Genomic DNA, 21,019 nt, shown 5'->3' on the forward strand with positions numbered 1-21,019 from the left:
GTGAGATTCAGGCCACCATTTTCCTCTGGAGAAACCAGGCAGCTGCAAATGCAGCCTTTCCACAGGGGTTATTCTGAAATGAGTAGAATTTATGCACCTGTTGAAAAAATGCCCTTCTCCATCTCAAGAACAGGGTGTTGCTGGAGCTCTTCTTCCTACCTCCTTACAAAACCAGATAGGCTTTGCTCTCCCTTCCCCTGGAGAGTTTTAAGAGTAAAGCTTTGGGCTTTCTATGTAACAGCTAAAAATGAACTTTCTTAAAAGCAGGGAGCCTGAGACCATCTACTTAGGTGAGGCTGATGGAAGTTGAAGTCTATCAACAGGTGGAGGGCTGTGCATTCATCACTGATCAAAATAGACACTTGTAGGAATTTTTTTTTGGGGGGGGGCTGCAAGAATTTGATAAGTGTATGGACTGTCCAGTGTCTGCCTTTGTCGGAAATCTATCCTATGCAAAAAAAGTGGTCTCTTCTTTGCTCGATCATGGTATACGGCAGGTAGGAGAAACCTTTGCCCCCTGCCGCCTGGTGAATTACATCAGCCCCAGAGGTTAGGGGCTAGGGATTCTGGGAGCTGTAATTCAGCACCATCTGGAGGGCTCAAAGGTTCCCCACGTGCGGTATAAGGGGCAGGGGCTTCAGCAATTCTGTTTGGTGCTGACAGGCAGATGGAAAGCAGGTAAGTTTCTAGGACTAACTGAACATGAGGCTCCTGTAGGGGAATGGTGGAATAAGAGAAGGAATTGTGAACAAGGCGATTAGGAGCATGCAAGTTGTTGCCTCGAAGAAAAAGGAACAAAAGTTGGGATTATGCATGCATAAATAGTCAAATTTTACACAGGTTGTAAAAACTTCAACGTAGTTCAGCCTTCTGATTTGTGTAACTCGGGTGATGATTTGCTGCCATCTTGTGGCATCCTATACTTTGGTGCTTTTGACAAATTTGCCTGGGCCTTGCTTGTGGCAAGCTTAGGAGAAATCTGTCTTAAGCGTGGAGGTGGAATGGCTGAAAGCTGACTATTGACACCAACAGTAAAAGTTTGCTTCCCATCTAACCTGCAGATAGAAAGAATCTGGTCCAGAAATAAAGGTAAAGGACCCCTGGATGTTTAAGTCCAGTCAAAGGCGTCTATGGGGTTGTGGCGTTCATCTTGCTTTCAGGCCGAGGGAGCCGGCCTTTGTCCACAGACAGCTTTCCGGGTCATGTGGCCAGCAGGACTAAACTGCTTCTGGTGCAACGGAACACTGTGACGGAAACCAGAGCACACAAAAACGCCATTTACTTTCCCACCGCAGTGGTACCTATTTATCTACTTGCACTTTGATGTGCTTTCGAACTGCTAGGTTGGCAGGAGCTGGGAAAGAGCGGCGAGAGCTCCGTTGCGGGGATTCGAACTGCCAACGTTCCAATTAGCAAGCCCAAGGGGCTCAGTGGTTTAGACCACAGTGCCAGCTGTGGAAATACACCAAATAAATAAACTGACCCATGAGATGGTAAAAGCTTGCAGCTCCATTTGTAATTTTAAAAATAATTCAATTGAGCAAACAGTACTTTTAATATACCAGACATGATTCTACATTAAACCAAGTTACACACAGCAACTTTGCATATGTAGAATGCCATTTCCCACCCCCATTTTTTTTTTCAATTCTTTCAAAAATCTCCACTCCCCACAATGACTTCACATCTCTCAATTGGGCTAAACTTGGAGAGAGAGGATGCGGCTCATGATTCTTTATGAAAGGCACCCACTTCCCATCACCATTGGGTCTCCACCCACCCATCCTTAGAGAAGACAAATGCCCTTTTACTTCCCAGAAAAGGCTGCTTGCATAGTTCATTCTTAAACTTTAAGCTGCCAATTAAGATCTGCAACAGACATGCTGTGTACACACAGACAGTACAAAAGGTACACTCAACATTTCCAAAACACTTAAAAGCCACAGAGGAAACAGGTTTAGTACAAAAATATATAAGCGCTATTCTTTGCTCTGTAAAGGAAACGTAAGCATCCTTTTGATATTAAATGCCACGTTTGGAAGTTTATTGTACAGTAACTTTTAAAAACATTATTTTGCTTAAAGCCAAATAGTTCCCTGCAGCTGATGCCTCTTTGCATGGGACCTCTCCACCAGGAAAACAGAGTAACCACAAACAGCAGCAGTAGACATCTTTGTAATCTGAACACCTGAATAGCACCTTAACACAGCTCCAGAAAGATGGAATGCAATACTCTAAAGCCATTTCGTAAGTCATGAAAATAAAGGCTTGAGAAACACTTTTGGTTTTGGGGAGGTGACTTGAGACCTGTTAGCAAACTGCCCTTTGCAAATGCAGGCAGGTGGCTGCCTACGTGGAAAAATACAAGTCCTCTTCTTCATCGGATAGCATCTCTTCATCCTCTTGGAAGAGCTGCCCTACCCCAGCTGGAGCCAAGGTGTCTAGAGGAGGAGGAGAAAACCCAAGTTACCAGAAGGATCCCATTAGAGCAGGAGTGGCTAATCTATAGCATCCCTCCCCAGCTGCCCCTGATGACAGATCATAGCCTAAAACATCTGGAGGATCCAAGGTTAGCCACCCCTGTGTTAGAGGCAGGATGGGCTCCAACGAGATTCTGTTTCAAGGTGGAACCTTTCCGCCAGCTCATGAAGAGACTGACTGATATTGGACGGAGAAGAAGTTCCAGGCAGTGAAAGGAGAGACTACTCCAAATCAACTGACATGGAAGGTGCCTTTTCAAGGCTGTGAATCCACAAGAATAGGAGCCTCTAATTTTGCTGCAAGCAATATTCATATAAATGTATCCAAGGGCAAGTTACAGACTTCAGCATCTAAATGTGTTCTTTGTTTACAATTGGGAATTTACTTGGTCTAAGGCAATGCACTCAGAAAAAGGACAGCAGCAGGAAATTGGTGCCTTGGTACAGTATTTAGGCACTAGCAGGTTCAGCGAGAGACTCAAAGGCCCTGCTTCCTGCCCCTTCTCTCCACTTCCCTATTGGTACCTCTCAAATGGGAAAACCTTTCCACAGAAGCCAGTGCAACTCCCTTCCTACAGCTGATAATGAAAATGGGACAAGGGCCTTGCGATCCACAGAGCAGCATAATCCACTTCCCCCAACAGGATGGAGACACCTGTCCGCCATGGGCTTCTCTGGTTGCTCCCTTAGTGCCAGCACACAGATAGCCAAGGGACCCCCAAACGCCAGACTCCTCTTTCTAGAGACCTGCCCCAAACAGTCCAGAGCAAGCAACAGTTATGCTCACCTTTGATATGCTCATCAAAGGCAAAGACGGTCGTTCTTCGAGAGTTGGGAGTGGTGAACACGGTCCCAGCCTGTGGAAACAGAGTAAACATTACGTCCTGTAGACTGAGGCTTCACAGAGAGGCTCGGAAACACACCAGTGCTCAGAGCAGGGGCCAGCAAACCTTTTCAGCAGGGGGCTGGTCCACTGTCCCTCAGACCTTGGTGGGGGGGCAGACTATATTTTTTTTTGGGGGGGGGGAATGAACTAATTCCTATGCCCCACAAATAACCCAGAGATGCATTTTAAATAAAAGGACACATTCTACTCATGTAAAAACAAGCTGATTCCCAAACCGCCCGCAGGCCGGATTTAGAGGGTGATTGGGCCGGATCCAGCCCCCGGGCCTTAGTTTGCCTACCCATGGCTCAGAGCCAGCACTAGGACAGATCAGGGCATTTTCAGAGAGCTGAGCAGCCTTTGACATGTTCACTCCTTTTCTGTGCTTGTTATTGGCAAAAAATTGATGGAGCTTAAAGACAGGAAGTGGTGAGTTCTCCCCACACCAGGAGTTCACCAGATCTGTCAAGCAAGACCACAAGAGTGCTCAGTGAACAGGGCAAAGGAGCACTTCCATGGAGTTCCCTCTCTTTATCCCATTATTGTAATAAGGGAAGTGTTGACATCATATCAGGATGACGGGCAGTATATAAACGTAATCAATACATAAAATCAGGCAGCAAGGGCTTGCTCTGGTGAGTTTTGGGAACTTTGCCTTTTCCTTTTGCTCTTAATGGAGCTTGACGTGTGCTGCTCAAGTGGAATCGTACCTGTTTCTTCTTCACGTTGTGCCAGGTGCGCTCCTTGCCTTTGATGTTCCTTTGCAGGTGGAACACGCGTTTTTCGTAGTTCCTAGAACACAAAACGATTTGTCCAGTGAGTTTCTAACCTGCCCTTCGCCACAAGATCTCGGGGCAGGATACAAAATAAACCCTAAAACAATAGCAACATAAATCAGTTTACAAAAGAAAGTAGTGGGGGGGCGGAAATCCAAAATACAGTGCGAATCTTTAAAAGGCGGATTGCTTCAACACTGCCCTGCAAAGGACCGAACAAGCAAATGGGTTTTTACCCGGCACCCGAAGGAGAAAAGCACCAGTGCTTCCAGAAGGACAGCTTTCTCCAAGACAGGACTCCACCAACACAAAGAACGCCCTTTCCCACATCACCGCCTAACAGACACCTCCCAGTGGTGGAACAGCGAGGAGTCCCATCATCACCACCTCAAGACATGGGCAGCCTGATGAAGGGAGTTGCTCCTTCAGTTATTTGGGTCCCAAGTCTTATAAGCCTTTAGAGGTCACCACCAGCACCCTGAATTCAGCTCCAAAGCATATAGGCAGGCAATGTAAAAATCCTTTTAGAATCCGTCTCACTGAGTTTTAATAACCACCCTAGAGTGCTTAGGCAGCTAGAAACTGCCCTAGTCTCCCTCCAGAGGGGAAAGCAAGCCTAAGAAGCAGCTGCAGGTCAGCAAGTGTTCATTTCTGCTACTTAAGAGGAAGCCTGGCTAGAAAGAGAAGGCAGGGCCATGGGGGCAGCTGTGCTCTCTTGCTGCCTTAAGACACTCCCCATCCCAAACCTCGCTTTGGGTTTAAAACTATGCGAGGGTTAGGTTCTGGGGTTTCACACACAAAGGCAAAATCATGGAATGGAAGACCCCAGTAACTGCCAAATGCCTTACCAGGCTCTGGGAAATTTGTGTAAGGTGTCTGGGAGATCTCACAAGAGCCTCTCTCATCTTTCCTTGCATGGTAGAGGACCTAAAAGCTCTTTCTGCAGCAGGAAAACCCAGTGCAGAAAGATTTCAGAGCCCCCTGCCTTGCTTGATGGGCTGTGGGAAGGTTGGGTGAGACCTCAGGGAGCCCTTCCTATTGTTCCCCCTCCGCAAAGCTGCAATTGCATAAGTAAACCATGTATAAGTTGTGGGTTTACTATGCTCCCGTCTAGCAGCCACTTCTTAAAACCCCTTGCTCACCATCCCATAAGCCCCTCACTCACTGCCAACAGCACTTTCCAGCACAGTGGAAATCTCTTCTTGCTTGCCTTTCCCCCACCCCCTGCCACACGCCCAGTTCAATTCCAATTTATATGTCCATCTGGTCAAACTCTGCTATGCTTGGATGTTAGACCCCTGGCTAGGAATCTTGAGGAAACTGGAATCTTGGAGTTGGGTGGGGTGCTCTTCCAAGCTGGCTGTAGCAGGGAATTGCTTCACGCCCTTATCTTATGAGAAGCCACCTGTAGTACACACCTGTCCAGGGATTCCAGCATGCCAGGGCTGATGTGCTCACACTGAGGGGTCTTCACCAATGGAAAGATGGCCGAAGAGGGTGTGATGGGGTGGCTGTCTTTCAACTGGAAGACATCTTCCTCTGGGACGGTACGAAACTGTGGTAACTACAGATCACATCTTTGTTACGGCCCCCCATAAGACAAGGCCTGGCGGGCGCTGGAAGACTCTTCCTAACCCAACTCAGCTCCTTATTTGTCACCTACAGTGCTCTCTACCGACCACAAATGTTTTGGCGGTGGCTGACAGTTAAGCTCTGGGAGAGGAGGCTGGCATTACAACCTCACACAAGCCATGCTGACAGCAATAGTGGCATGGGCAGACTGATGACCAGAGAACTACGAAAGAGAGTCCAGACTGATGCTAAAACCCCAAGGGGACAAAGCAGGTACACCGTGGAGTGAGGGGAAAGGAGAGGAAGGGCTCAAAAGGCCTGAGGAAAAGAGGAACACATTAAGTGTGCTTCCTTTGATACCCAGAAGTCCCTTGGGAGAATCTATAGCCTTTGCAGGACTCCACAAAACCTAGATTGATTTCAGAAGCCAACCAAAATTTGTAGTCATAATCAAAGCTGGCCTGGAGAGACAATGTCTATCCAGACATCACACTGAGCTCTGGAGCATCTCTGAAGCCCAGCAGGAGCCCAGGGACGGACCCTTTCCCAGCTTCTGGGCATGGAAAGAGAGCAGGGAGCCTTCAACATGATGAGGGGGTGGGCAGTAAATTTATGGACCTGTCTAACAGATTGCACCCAGGAGCACTTTTTATTGCTTGGGATAAAAGGTGCAAAAGTTACCTTTGTGTTCCTGTTCTGAAAAGGGGTTGTAGCGAAGATGTCGTCGTGGTTGTCCTTCGGCATCTGTTCCAGGAAGTCCCGCATCTGCTGCTTTCTTTTCAGCGTTCCCACTTTTGCAACAACGGCCGCTGGCTGCTTCGCCCCCTCCTCTGCCAACAAGGGCGACACACAGAGAGCCGTCAGCTGGGCAGGGGGAAGGACCCACCTCAGAACATTCCCGCCACCCCTCTGAACCTCAGGTTTACACTGTGGAGTTATGTCCCCACCCCACTTGAACTGCAGCCTAAAACATAGCTATGAGTTATGTATTGAGCTGGAGTTCTGCCCCTTTGCCCAGAATGTGGGTTTTACATACCACTTTAAAGGCAGAATTCACAGACAGATAGAATTCTCTCTCTCAACAGGTATAAACAGGCAAACACTCTCACCTACCTACCCCTGCCCCTTCCTGATGTGTTCGGAGCGCACCTCCGTTCTCTAAAGGTCAGACTCAAAAACTAGTCCTTTCTCCTATTAAGCCACTTCCGGTGCCCCTCCTACATTCCCACATTAACAAGCAAGCGGGAGAGGGGAGCAGACAATTGCTGGCTCTTGCAGGGGGCTTCTGCTGGCCTCTGCATCTGCTCCCGGAGCCCGGAAGACAGGCACAAGGCCCGTCCTGTACCTCTTTCTTCCTTTCTCCGCTTGGTGGTCCTCTTTGGGGCCCGCTTGTGGTTTTCCTGCTCTTCCATGTACCTTTGCTGGCATTCTTCAACAGATCGTGTCCCCACAGCCGTTGACACAAGCAGCCAGAAGTTGCTCTTGTGTTTGGGCAAAGAAGCCAAAGCCCTGCAAAACACAGAAGACCCAGTGAAGCTCAAGCCCACCGTTGCTCTTTGACTCCTGTTTCAATTCCTAAAGGAGGCCTTGCAAGCCGACATCAGACAGGAAAGGAGAAAAGGTAGGAATTTCCAGGGAGAGGCGAGGATGGAGGGGCAGCGGGAGTGAAGTGAGCACAGCACACGATGAGCACCGAGAGGATGAGTGCAGGAAGGTTTGGAAATTAGGCTCCACTATTCTTGCACTGGAGGAGCAGCTGAAACCGGAACTGGGAAGAGCTTTCATCTCATAGCTCTGGGGGTGGGGGAGCTTAATTCTTACCAAAGACCACCACTTACCTGTGTAGTTTCTGCAGTTCCTTTTCAGTCCAGTCTTCGTTAACATCTGGGAAAGAATCCCCACCCTTCCCTAGCAGCTTCTTCCCAGGCGTCTTTCGGGGAAAAGCCAAGGACTTGGCAGTATTAGAAATTTCACCGTTGGCTCTTTGGGCCTTCAGGTTTTCCCTTTTCACTTGAAACTCTTTAACACTTGTTTCACTTTCGGACTCGGATTCAGGGCTGTACTTCCTGAACTTTGCAGTCCTTCTGAGTGACCCCTGAGTACTGCTATCCAAGTCTGGAGAAGTTGGCTCTTCCAACTTGTTTTGCTTCCCAGAGGGTTGAGCAACCCTCAGCTTTCTGCTTTGAGAATGGGCTGGAGGAGACTCTGACCCTCTTGGCTCCAGCAGCTGCTTCCTCATCTCACTTTGCTGTCTGTTGGATGGCCCTCTTTTGACAGTGGGCTGGACCTTCCTCTGGATACACTGCATTTCTTCGCTAGATTCATCTTCGCTTGGCATGGAGCTTTCAGCTAAACATCTTTGGTCGCAATTTGCTTTCGCTCCCTGCGCTCGCACGTTTTGTTTCCTCCTGGGCTGGCTGCTTTTTCTGGAGGCCTTTTCATGCAGCTTTTTATAGTTCAGTGGCGTCAGGGTAACAACAGCCTTCTTCTTGCGAGCATCAGCGATCGTGGCTTCATAGTCGCTTTCTTCAGAGTCAGAAATAAAGCGCCAGGCATTTTGCTTCTTGGCAGGCTCAGTTTGTCTGGTGGTTTCAGGTCTTGTTCTTCCTAGGGAAAGCAAAACAAAACAAAGATTCTCAACAGACTCATAGAATCTCTGATTTGGAAATGGTCCTCAAATCTTAATCCAAACTCTTTCCCAGTGAAGCTAAATAAGACACCCATCATGCAACAGAATTTCTCTCCATGAGCAAGACAGAAGTGCAATGGAGGCAACACCAATAAAGCTGAAGCAGTAACTGGATGGATGGAAATCATTTTGTAAATAAAACTAGCTGTCCAACTGTCTTCCCATCAGAGAAAAACAGAGATCAAGAGCATAATGCCTTGGCACATCCCCTGCGTTGGGAGATAAACAAAATGCTTTCAGGTCCAGCCCACCATATCAACACCGCAATTAAAGGAAGATTGCGGAGATGTCACACAGGACAGCACAAGAGCTCAGCCTCCTACAAACAGCTTGAGGCAATCCAGATTTTACAAGACAAACACAAACGTGCACACATTTCCCACCCCAAGCACTAGCCAATCTGACCTGAGCAAAAAACCTTCCTAACCCCCTAACAGTTATTTGGCCCTCAGCATGAGCAGAATTTATCCTCCAGGGACATTTTGCCAAGCTTGAAGCAACTCACTGTTGGCCTTCTGTGGCTCAAGGTCTTAGTAGATCCCAAGCATAGTACAGTGGTACCTCTGGTTGCAAACGGGATCCGTTCCGGAGGCCCGTTCGCAACATGAAAGGAGTTTAACTGCGCACACGTGGGTTGGGATTTGCCACTTCTGTGCATGACGTCATTTGACGCTTCTGCGCATGCGGCGAAACCCAGAAGTAACCCTTCCCGGGACATAACCTGAAAGAACGTAACATGAAGCAGACGTAACATGAGGTATGACTGTATGAGTCAACAGTGTGATGCAGCAGCAAAAAAGGCTATTCTAAGCTGCATCTTCAGACGTCTAATGTCCTGATCAAGGGAAGTCATAGCTCTATTTTGCCTTGCTCAGGCCACAACTGCAGTCCTGTGTCCAGTTGTGGGGGCCACAATTTAAGAAGGATGTTGACAAACTGGAGGTTTGTAAGCAGAGGTTCGATAGCCGCCTGTCATGGATGTTTGAGGTTCCTGCATTGCACTCTTTTTACCTTTTGCTTGGCTTGGAGGTCCTTCTTCACAAGCCTTCAAGCTCTCCTCTCTGTTTTCCACGTGGGACGTGATGTTGCGCCTGTCCTGACGTCGTGCACTGCTCACTGTCTTGAGAAACAAAGCAATGAACGTAAGCAAAGGGAGACACGAATCTTCAGGCAAAGACTCCACATGACAGAGTGACCTTCGACCTTACATATACAGCCAGAATCCCACTAAGAATATATATATTCCCCTGGAGCTGTAGGATCTCAAACTGACCTTGGGCGCCAGTCAAAGTTTGTGGTCATTACCAAATTTATTTTGAAGCAAGAGGATCTTATCTCATTTTTAATATAGTTCTTCATGTTACGAAAGAGAAATACATACATAAGAATATCGGAAGGTGTTACTACCACCCCGAGATCTACGGATATAGGGTGGAATACAAATTTTAATAAATAATAATAATAATAATAATACAAATAAACTACCAAAAACTTTCTCCTTTACAGAGCAAACTTAACCCAGGCCCCACATTGCAAGGTGAAATACAAAATGTGACAATACAATTAATATAAACATAATAAGCTGTCCAAAGCAGCATCTCATTCATTACCCTGAGCTTCAGAGATCTCTGAAACCCTGTCTGAGGTCAGGGATGAAGCCTGATGAGCCCCAGGAGAATGCAAGATCAGGCAGATCTGCTCTCCCAGTGGATTTGTGTCTTGCACTAAAGGGCCCTTGCCATAGCTGTCAACGTTTCCTTTTTTAAAGCGAAATCCCCTTATTCCGAATAGGATTCCTCGCAAGAAAAGGTTGACAGCTATGGTCCTTGCACCCACCACCAAACCCAGACACTCTCAACTTCCCAGCATTTTATTTGTGAAAGTCTTTTTGGATCATAAACTATCAGATTAAAACACTAAAAAGCATTAGTAGTAGTAGTAGTAGTAGTAAAGTTGAGCATAGAGAGGCAATTTTAATCTGTTTTAATATCTTAACTTTTGTATGTTTTAAAGCAGGGTTGTAAATTTTTCTTGATTTTGCTGTTTCATCTTTCGTAAACCGCTCTGAGACTTTTTAAAACCAAGCAGTGTATGCAATGACTGCTGCACAGATGTTACTAGCCCAGACATGGGAAGAAGACAAAGTCCCTACCAGAGAAAAATAGCAAACTAAGCTGTTGGACTCTGCCGAGATGGCAAAACTGACCAGAAGGCTCAGGAACCAAGAGGACAAAAACTTCAAGAAAGATAGGGGGAAATTATAATTTATTTAGGAGGCCACTGTAAGCAGATGAAAACATGAGTAGGATTCTAATAACCCTTGTAATGTAACAAATATTATGGACAATATGGAGAGATATAAAATATGGATAATGAAATAATATGCAGTTGAAAATGCTGACAATAGGACTCATGGAAGGGATGGTGGGAAGATTGGAGAGATTCAGAGAAATCTCTAAGTATGGATATATATTTGGTATTGTTATAACTTTAACGCTTGTAAAATCAAACAAATTATTATTTTTAAAAATAAACAGTATATATGAAGTTTATGAAATAATAATAAAAGAAAGACAAGCTAGGAAATTCCATTCTATGGTGTTTAAAATGTGTTTGTGGGAAGGGAGCTTATTGGTTTCTCTTTATTATGTACAGTGGTACCTCGGGTTACAGATGCTTCAGGTTACAGACTCCGCTAACCCAGAAATAGTACCTTGGGTTAAGAACTTTGCTTCAGGATGAGAACAGAAATCACGCGGTAGCAGCGGGAGGCCCCATTAGCTAAAGTAGTACCTCAGGTTAAGAACAGTTTCAGGTTAAGAACGGACCTCCGGAACGAATTAAGTTCTTAACCCGAGGTACCACTGTATTTTGTGTTCTCGTGTGTATTTTCACGCTGTGACCCACCCTGCACTATTCGGACAAAGGGTGGTACACAAATGTAATTAATAATAATCCAAAGCTTATCGCTCTCCATCTGCCGAGAGTCCAGAACCCACAGAATAAAATGAAATAGCCATGTTCAAATACATAAAAGGATGTCACATAGAGGAGGGAGAAAGGTTGTTTTCTGCTGCTCCAGAGAAGCGGACACGGAGCAATGGTTCCAAACTACAAGAAAGAAGATTCCACCTAAACATTAGGAAGAACTTCCTGACAGTAAGAGCTGTTTGACAGTGGAATTTTCTGCCAAGGAGTGTGGTGGAGTCTCCTTCTTTGGAGGTCTTTAAGCAGAGGCTTGACAAGCATATGTCAGGAGTGCTCTGATGGTGTTTCCTGCTTGGCAGGGGGTTGGACTCAATGGCCCTTGTGGTCTCTTCCAACTCTATGATTCTATGAAATGAAAACCGTTAAAGTCTCCAGTCATTCCAGAACAGGGTTAACTGTGAGGAGAGTGGAATCTTACAGGAGTCAAATAGTTGGTGCCTGTTTTGGTCACAGTGACATTCAGCGCCTGATCGACAAGCATCCGTTCCCCACACCAGAACTGCATAGGGGGCTTGACCTGCCGGCCGCTCCGGGTGCAACTTCTGTCAGTTCTGCCGTTCTGCAGAGATGTTTGTGGCTGCACACCTGTCAAGACACAAAAAGGCTCCCTTCAACAACAGCTTTCTTCCCTTGAGTCGGTGGAGCTGCAGAACTGGATCCAGCTCCAAATCGACCACCCTGTTTGCTTAAGGCAGCTTCTGTGTCAAGCAGCCGACTCAGTCAGCATCCATGGGGAAAGCGAAGAAGCTACCCTGGGCTTATTTAGAAAGGATAATATAAAAATAGGGTTTTCTGCACTTTTAGCAACCACCATCTGAACAATCTGTGCGCTCTGCTTGGCCTAAGAAGTGCTCTCCCAGGCATTTCTCTCTCCTTCAAAGATCCATGGAATGTACACCAAGTATTTGGGGGGCAGGGGGCGGGAATGGGAACCGGCTATGATAATACATGCTGGAAAACAAGTGAATATTATTATTGATCCATCAATCAATAAAAATATTGGGCTTTTAATGTCCTCTGAGGCCTAACAAAAGAATAACACCTACCAAGCTTGTTATTACTTTGCAGTGTTGCCACGTAAGTGGTGTTTTTCGTTCTAGATTTTCTCCCAACTTTTCTGGGCATGTCTTCTAAGCCCTCCATCTCCACAGGGTCCTCCCTTTCATTGCTATCCATGCTTGCAGCGAAGGCTCTCTGTTCTTTCCTAGCATCGAGAGGTTTTGTTGAAAAGAAGGATTAATTCACTGAATCTCTTAAGAAGGACCTTTCGTGGATACAAAACCTCTATGAAACATTTAAAAAACCACTGGCATCGCCAATTAACCTGCAGCAGCTGCTTTCTGAAGCTGTTTGCCTCAGGCCTTAGAGCAGCAGACTTGGCTGCCCACAAAATGCCCAGAGCTTGTTGTTCCCCTTTCGCACAGAGCAAAGGCACAACCCCCACCCTACCCCAGACCCATGGAAGCGTCCTAGGCAACTGGCAGCAGAATCACTCTGTAAAGAAACTGGATCAGAGAAGAGGGATTGAATAGGTTGTCGGAAGCCACATGCAAAATACGTATTGGCAGAGCATCTGCTGTGCCAATGACATCCCCAGGGAGGGCCCTTTCTTGAAACCCAGGAGAGGCATGGCCAGCCAGCAGACACAACACTGAGCTAGAGAAGCCAGGGGTCTGACTTGGAACAAAGCAGCTTTCTATGGCACAAATATTATTTTCGGTGGCATTTACCTCCTCAGAAAACGAAGAAGATCCTCAACATACATTTTCCAGTTTTGTGGAATTCCAGATTCAAACCTCTTTATGAATTTAGGTGGCATTCCTGTTTGAGGCAAGGTATGTATTAGAGTAAAAAGAAAACCTTATGTGTCAGTTGTCAGAAACATTTGGCAGAACCAAACACAGATGGCATTCCATTTTCTAAAATGCCTCAAGAAAATCCTTAAAATTAAAAGCATCCAGTACTGGGAGCAGGAAACACGTAAAGGTCAGCAAAGGACACAGGTTAAATGTGATGAGCATGAAGGTCTGGGCAGATTCTTATAAACTAGAATTTATAATAATTCTTAATTTTCCACACACCCAGTTTTGGGAGTGGAGTAAGTTTAAGCTGTCGTGAAACTCAGATTAGTGGCCCAGGACAAGAGGGGAATTGGCATTCTGCTGGCTTCCCACCAGTGTAACAGCCCAGCTCCTACCACCCTCAAGGGAGGAAGGTAAAGTCACATTGTGCGTCACCCAAGACCTGAAAGCCTGGCAGACTGCAGCAATTTGGCAGATTTGGCATCAAAATAGGCCAGCTGAACCAGTGGCAGCAGAGACTGGAGGTCCAGTCCACATGCTGAAGAAAGCTCAGCATCCCTGGAGAGAGCAGAGAGTGAAGTCCCCGCCCCGCCCCCTGCCCCCGGCCACTGAGGAAGCCTATCTGAATCCCAGCCTGTCCTCTTCTTTCTCAGTCAAGTTATCATACCTTCTTTCTTCATGGTGCTTGCGTCAACGCACCCTTCTAACTTGTAGACGTTTCCAGATGAAGTTTTAACTTTGTTGGGTGCCATTCGTTCCACAATGGCATTGCTATGCCAGTAAACGCCGTTCATATCCCTGAAACCAAAGGGAGAGGACATAACAAACAAGTGCTCTGTGGTTAGCTAATGGAGAACCTAAGGAAAAACTGAAAACCACCCCAAGTCACAAGTAACAAAAGTGAATCAAGGCCTTCATTAGCTACTGGGCTTTTTATCTAATTGGCATGCAAGACTGTAGGCAGAATTCAGGTTAGATAGATTGGGAAGCCAGAGTTGGTAAATTCTAGTGAACAGATGTACAGGAGAGAGATACGTATATAACCATATTCTCTTAGAAGGGAATTCATCTTGTATCCATAGCCAGTCTGCAACGCTGCAATAATTCAGTCTGGATTATTTTTCCTTTGCTTCAAGGTTGCTGAGCTCATATGGTTTATTCCGTTTTTGAGGACGGTGGCCGTCATCTCTCTCCCCAAAAGGGGCCCCCTAGCTGTCAAACCATCCAGAACTAGAAACAGGTACTCCCAGCCACCGAGCCTTCAGAGCCAATGCTGCATCTAGCAGGACTCCCCTTCAGATCTGCAACCAGGACTCAGCTGCTGGCTCTGACATTACAAACAAAAGCAGCAACCACTCACACCCTCTTCCTTCTTCCTAATACTAGTCCTTGGGGCCACCCAATGCAATCGAGAAGCAGATTCTAGTGCTACGCAAACAAAATACATCTGAACATAGCTGAGAAGTGAAGTTGCTTGCCTCCGTTTTCCTTCCAGGCACACAGCGGTATTGTTATTGATCGCCTTGATTCTCCATCCACTGAGGCAGACCATCTGTTGTTCCTTTACAAAGTTAGGGAAACCGTTAAGGGCCACAATTATTTCTACAGAGTTCGTTAAACCGAAAGCTGGAATTTAAGCACACCATTGTGAAAACAGTAGCGGCCTAGTCACATGCTTCCTTCATGCCCTGGTATTTAAATATGACATCGGCATTTCAGTGCCAACAAGGCTTGGCCTCAGATACAAAGGACTGTATCCCATGTTAGCTCAAAGACCTCCACTTACGCAAGAGAACTTCTTCTCCCTTCCTTGTTCAGGGGTTTCCCCAGCCCTCCAGAGCAAAAAGAGGGGCACAGGAGGAGGCGAGGGAGGGAAAGTTCCACCGCACAAGCAAAAGTTATTACCCTAATGGGATGACTTCATTGATTATAACCCTCTGGCTTTGTAGAGTCAAGAGCATGCAGTTTGGGCCAGTATGTCGCATTTAGAGGCCAGAGTGCATGAGCACCTGCATCATCCTACATCTCATATGCATGCAAAAGTGTTTGGCTTCTGGTACTAGAATGAACCTGGGAGCAGCAGCCTTCACCCGTGAGCTCCCTTGATAAAAATAGCATTGAAATGAACAGGGAATCTATTACTGTACAGTAAGCCTGCAAAATACACAGAGGTTACATTCCAGGGACAACTGCTAAAGTCAAAATCGCATGTAGTCTAAACCAATTGGGTTTACTGGAGGGTGAGACTGCCAGAGTCATGTTTCCTGGAAACCCACCCCCCCTTCCCATCCCTTTTAATGAGTTTTTTTTTATTGCCACACACATAAAGCTGAATGTGCACAAGTTAACTTGTGGGTTTCCTGTATTACAGAAATTTATAAACCATCACTGAACAAGTCATTCACAGAAAACAGATCTATTCAAAATAAATTTCCCAGAGATTCACCAACACCCTTTTAGAATGTGGCTCTTTGGGGGTTTTTTGGAGTTGGGTTATTGTTTTTGGTTTGATTTTATATATTGTGGTCTTGATTGTTAACTGCCCTGAGACCTCTGGGTATAGGGTGGTGTATTATTGAATAAATAATAATAATAAAATTATGCTATTTGTTGTTTATCAATTTCACAACATTTAAATGTGAAAGTGTCTACAGAGCTATAGTTTCGTTTTATAGAAAACATTATGCATTTCATGTACACTCAATTTGGCAGCTTTGCTGTCATCACTGATTAACCATGCACATAATCTAAATCAAGCAGGGTGCTTACTGAGCCATTCAGACCTCCCCCTTCTCATTAAGAGCACCTGAACTGAAACCACCACCAAAAATGCTTTTGATTGTGAATAAGAGACAACCTCCTACCTCCTCGTTTGTGTCATCACTGCTTGAATTTGCCCCCACTTGTTTTTGCTTCCTTGGTATTTGGACTTTTGGAGTAGCAAAAATAATATCGCACAAACGTTGGGGAAGCGTCTGAGGCCCAGCCTTCAACTCCTGCTGCCCTCTTGGGGCAGGTTTCGGATTGGACTGATGTGATGTTCTTCCTTCTTCAGGAAGTCTTCCAGGTTCCATTTCTTCCAAGGTTTCCCCAGGCTTAACAAGATCAAAGCTCATGTCTATAACATTCACTCCCATGCTAAAAGTTTCGTTGTCCAATTCAACTGGTTCCACAATAAATTCATCATCCTCACTGGCAGGAGTGTTTAGACAATCTTCATTAAGATTATTTAGTTTTTTGGGTGAACTGGATACAGTTAAAGGTTGCTTCACTGCTGGTGAAGGAGGGACATTTTGCTTGGTTTGGTAAGATGAAGCATCTACTACACAGAACACAAGAACAACTCAGTTGTTATCTGACATTTCAGTGTTCATTAGCACATTCACACGGCCGCAATTTTGTCTGCTATCGTTATGCTATTTGCTTTAATCAGTACAAGTCTCTCTCCAAATGGACCACACTGCAGGCATTTACAGGCTTCTCTTGAACATCTCATCATAAAAGGGACAAAACCCACTGGTAGAGGACACATTTTACAAGTTCCAGATTCAATCCCCAGCACCTCAAGGAATTTACTACTTAAACTTTTAAAAAATCCAACCTCTTGGCATTCAGAGCTCCAGCAGCTTCCAACAATATATTTTTATACCTTTTATAAAAAGTACACACTGAAAATGGCAACATTATCTTCCCCATGTAAAACTAGAAAACACCCCTCTATTCCATCAGAATCAGGGGCTGTGGAGGGTCAAGACAGGTGAATGGAAGCAGTGATGGAATTAAAGCACGACCCCAACCACTTGGCATTTCGTTATTTGTGATGTCAGCTGGCTTAGATAACTGTCAACCCTTTTGCTCCACCAATGAGTCATGCAATCAGGTTAGGAAGCTTTGATTATTGCCATTTTAAATATCAGAGACCTTAAACAACTGCCAAATCATATTCGAGTGCTGACTACATGGTACCTTTTGAAGCTTGATGGGAGGATAACTAGAGCAATCTTTCATTGTAATGCTTCACAAACTGAATCTTAAAGGCATCAAAGAATGACTCTGGTCAGTAGTTCTCATGCAACTGCAAAGTGCTTCCTTCCTTCAGTGTACCCCAGATGTTTCTGTTGCAGACTGAAAGAGTAAGCATTCCCGGGACAAACAGACAGCCTGTTGTGATTTCTGTGGAGAAGTACCTTTTTCCAATGGTTTCCGCTGCAGCTTCTGCTTTACACGTGAGAAAAATTTGTGAGGGGATTCCAAAACTGGAGGGCTCATTACTGCAGAACAAACATTTTTGTTCTTTGCAATATGGCTGGGCACTGAAATGGGAAAGACAGAAGGATTTTAACAAAGGTTTATCAGTAGCCTCTGGATTATGTGTTAGAAATAATGTGCATTCCACAAGGCTTTCTATTTAAATTTGCACAACAACATATAACCTCAAGCAGTGGGAAACTACTCTCACTGAAGAAACTCATATATGTTTCTGAGGGATCCCAGAGCTACTTAGAACCTAGCTGAAAAACGCTGGTTTTTCTTTACAAAGCTTTAGTTTATGGTTGCCATCAATTTTGATTTTAATTCATTTTTATAATGTTTTATAATGTCACACTGTTTTAATGTTGTTAGCCGCCCTGAGCCCGGCTTCGGCTGGGGAGGGCGGGATATAAATAAAATTTATTATTATTATTATTATTATTATTGGTTTACAACTTCTATTTATTTTGAGTTAGCTGACCAAGCTACTCCCACCAGCACCCACAGAGAAAAGTCCGTTGTACTGTTGGCAAGCTGTCTTTGCTTGAATAGTTGCCAACCGCCTCCTCCATAGATGCCTTAAACAAAGTCAGACTTTCCGCCACTGAGCTACAGCCCTTCCCCAAGGGCAGACCTTTCTGCAGAGTTGGTGGCGGGAGATAAAATTATTCAAGCCTGTGTTACAGCAGATGATTGCATGCACAAGAGGACTGTGATTGGAGTGAAGAACATAATGAGCAAGAAGTATAGTACAGTAGGGCGAAAGGAGCCAAAGGTTAAAGGTAACCAACGAAATGGAAACAGGAGGTTTGCCCATTGGTAAGAGGTGAAGGGCCATGTTTGCAACTACACCCCAAACATCTAAACATGAAGCTTCTGTTAGGCAACATTTTCTAAGAAGAAATGATAAAGCAAACCTTGTTCTTCCCTGGCCTTTCCAAGGGGCTCCTCAGCCAGCTTCTCCTTTGGCTTATCATCTTCAGCCGTGGATTTTTTGCCTTGTCTTCCCAAAGGTCCAAGATGCCTTTCAGGAGTGAGGATATAATCTGTGGTAATGTCTACGTTTAACAATTTCTTTTCTTGTGACAACTTCTGCTGTTTAGCAAGAGCTGCCCTGGTCTTCATTCTTGCGAAGACTTTTGCTGGAGACTCCAGGGATAATTGCCCGCAAGCTTTACGTTTCATGGCCGCATTCCCTGTCGGTGGCACAGCTTCCGGTTTCGGACAAGAGGCAAGCGGATTCAGTTGTCCTTCAGAAACTGGCTTTATCTCGCTGAGGTCAAGCAATTCTTTAGCATGAGTACCACCAGCTATTAAAGTGGACTGGAAAACGTTTCCTCTTTTGCCACCTTTTTCCAAGCAAAGATTTTGGCCGGCAGGAACCCCTGAAGGCCACGTAGCTTTCTTCATTGCTGAAGCAGGAACGCAATCCGCTTGAAATTTCCCAAAATCCTTTAACGGCGTACCTCCAGGGATGTTGCTTAGGAGAACACCTTTCAAAGACATTTCTCTTCTTCTAGGAGAAGGAAGTGGGGACATAGCTGTACCTTTAAAAGATCAAGGGATTCCAATCATCTCAATAAAACAGGTATTGCGTCAAAAGCAAATTCATTAAGGCCTGGTAATGTAGGTGTCTTTTTTAATGAAGTAAAAAAGAGGATTTGAGTGTGTCTACTTTTTCTTCGCATCCTACCTGCAAAAGAAGCATAATTGGTTTTGTTTTTATTGATGGTCACACAAGGAAGAGTAACATTGTTTCTATCATAGCTATCAGGCAACATGGGCTTGGTGACAATGAAAAACCAATGGCTACTGTCAGTTATATTTCAAAATATCATGCAATTGCACATTCAGTGCAAAGAAATTGTATCAAAATTTGTAGGCTACACCAAACATTACACACTTGTTTTGGTCCTAATGAAAATGACTGTCCCATCATGATAGGCTGTTTCCCCCCCAGTATGTCCACTATCAAAGTCCTTCAGAATGCAGAACCAAGAGAATCAAGTCTTTTTGTTTTAAGACAGTCTTTAAAATAATCTTTCCCCCATTTTTAAAAAAATAATTATTCCAGTAGCACCTTAAAGATCAACAAAGAGTGTACATATAAGCTTTCGAGCTTTCGTGTGCATACACACTTCTTCAGATACTCTGAGGTTGCCACAACCTTGCTGGCCCTACTAGGACCAGCTTGGCTAGTTGGCCCTGGTGATCGATTGATGTCTACTGACTGGGTTTTTCGTTTTTCCCCCCCTCCCCAAAACGATCCCTGAATTTTTGAATTTGATTGATATTGATGCTGCATTTTATGCTGTTTTTAAGTCGCATATTAATCCATGTTTTATATTTGCTGTTAGCAGCCCTGAGCCCGGTTTTTAAACCGGGAAGGGAGGGGTATAAATAAAAATATATTATTACAGTGGTACCTCTGGTTAAGTACTTAATTCGTTCCGGAGGTCCGTTCTTAACCTGAAACTGTTCTTAACCTGAAGCACCACTTCAGCTAATGGGGCCTCCCACTGCCGGAGCCCGATTTCTGTTCTCATCCTGAAGCAAAGTTCTTAACCTGAAGCACTATTTCTGGGTTAGCGGAGTCTGCAACCTGAAGCATATGTAACCCGAGGTACCACTGTATTTATTATTATTATAACTGTTGATGACTGCTAAGGATGGCAGTTGGTTCCACAGGGAAGGAACCAATAATAATAATGATAATAGTAATAATAGTAATAATAATAATAATAATAATAATCATGTAATAATAGTGATGATGATGATGTTATTATTTATACCCCGTCTAACTTCTGGGGGACCAAGAAGTCTGTCAGTTTTCTTTCATTCCCCACTTCCTTCCTTCCTACCTTCTCCTGACCCCCTCTTCCCTCTGCGGCCTTCGTCTCCCCGCCTAATAATAATAATAATAATAATAATAATAAAGTAATGATGATGATGTTATTATTTAGACCCCACCTAACTTCTGGGGGACCAAGAAGCCTGTCAGTTTTCTTTCACTCCCCCTCCCGTCCGCTCCGCACAACAGCCCTGCCAGGTAGGCGGGCGGGCGGGCCTTCCTTCCTTCCCCCGACGACCCCCTCTTCCCTCGGCGGGACTCGAGGGGTCTACTCTGAGGAGGAGCTGGGCCGCCGCCGCTTCCCTCCGGCCGCCTTCCCGCCCCCGAGGAGGCGCCTGCAGGGGAGGCCCCAACTCGCTCACTCACTCACCCGCCGACCTCGCCGCCCCGACTCGCGCCGCGTCTCCCCTCAGCCGACGACCGTTGCCCGCCGCCAGCTTCGAATCCGGCGCCCACGACGCCGATTGGCTCCCCTGGCGCGAGGCGGCGGAAGCGGAAGCCCCTCGGCGGCCATGTTGGAAGCTGGCGATCCAGACGCGGGACCGAAGCCGGTGCCTTGGCACTCGCTCGCTGGCTCTCCCCTCCAGCCAGCTGGATCGGGCCCAGGGGTGGGGGGCACTGCCAGGGCAGCAGAGCAGAGCCAGCATGTCTGGGACCCACCCATAGCCCTCTCCTCCTCCCTGAAGTCGCCCAAGCCTCTTCTATATATTTATATATATTTACA

At 45.7% G+C, this 21,019-nt stretch overlaps 1 protein-coding gene across 5 annotated transcripts; it reads right to left on the minus strand.

Moving 5' to 3' along the window:
- Positions 1 to 1,496: 1,496 nt before the first annotated feature.
- MIS18BP1 (MIS18 binding protein 1) lies at positions 1,497 to 20,762 on the minus strand. Of its 5 annotated transcripts, none has more exons than XM_079967806.1 (17): positions 20,666 to 20,761; positions 18,362 to 19,137; positions 17,381 to 17,506; positions 16,058 to 16,512; positions 14,672 to 14,754; positions 13,861 to 13,991; positions 13,122 to 13,212; positions 12,438 to 12,595; positions 11,810 to 11,976; positions 9,415 to 9,523; positions 7,553 to 8,321; positions 7,060 to 7,223; positions 6,396 to 6,544; positions 5,561 to 5,706; positions 4,077 to 4,158; positions 3,268 to 3,337; positions 1,497 to 2,441 (listed from the first exon to the last, which is right to left on the minus strand). In XM_079967806.1, the coding sequence occupies exons 2-17, from the start codon at positions 18,981 to 18,983 to the stop codon at positions 2,350 to 2,352; spliced, it is 3,414 nt and encodes a 1,137-aa protein (XP_079823932.1). In that variant the 5' UTR covers positions 18,984 to 19,137; positions 20,666 to 20,761; the 3' UTR covers positions 1,497 to 2,349. The 5 variants fall into 5 exon arrangements, with proteins under 5 accessions (XP_079823932.1, XP_079823931.1, XP_079823933.1 ...); XM_079967805.1 differs by having other exon boundaries at positions 16,058 to 16,515; XM_079967807.1 differs by lacking the exon at positions 5,561 to 5,706 and having other exon boundaries at positions 16,058 to 16,515; positions 20,666 to 20,762.
- Between the last annotated feature and the right edge of the window lie 257 nt (positions 20,763 to 21,019).

The sequence above is a fragment of the Podarcis cretensis genome (genome assembly GCF_951804945.1).
Source record: "Podarcis cretensis genome assembly, chromosome: 1".
In the NCBI taxonomy this organism is placed as follows: Eukaryota; Metazoa; Chordata; class Lepidosauria; order Squamata; family Lacertidae; genus Podarcis; species Podarcis cretensis.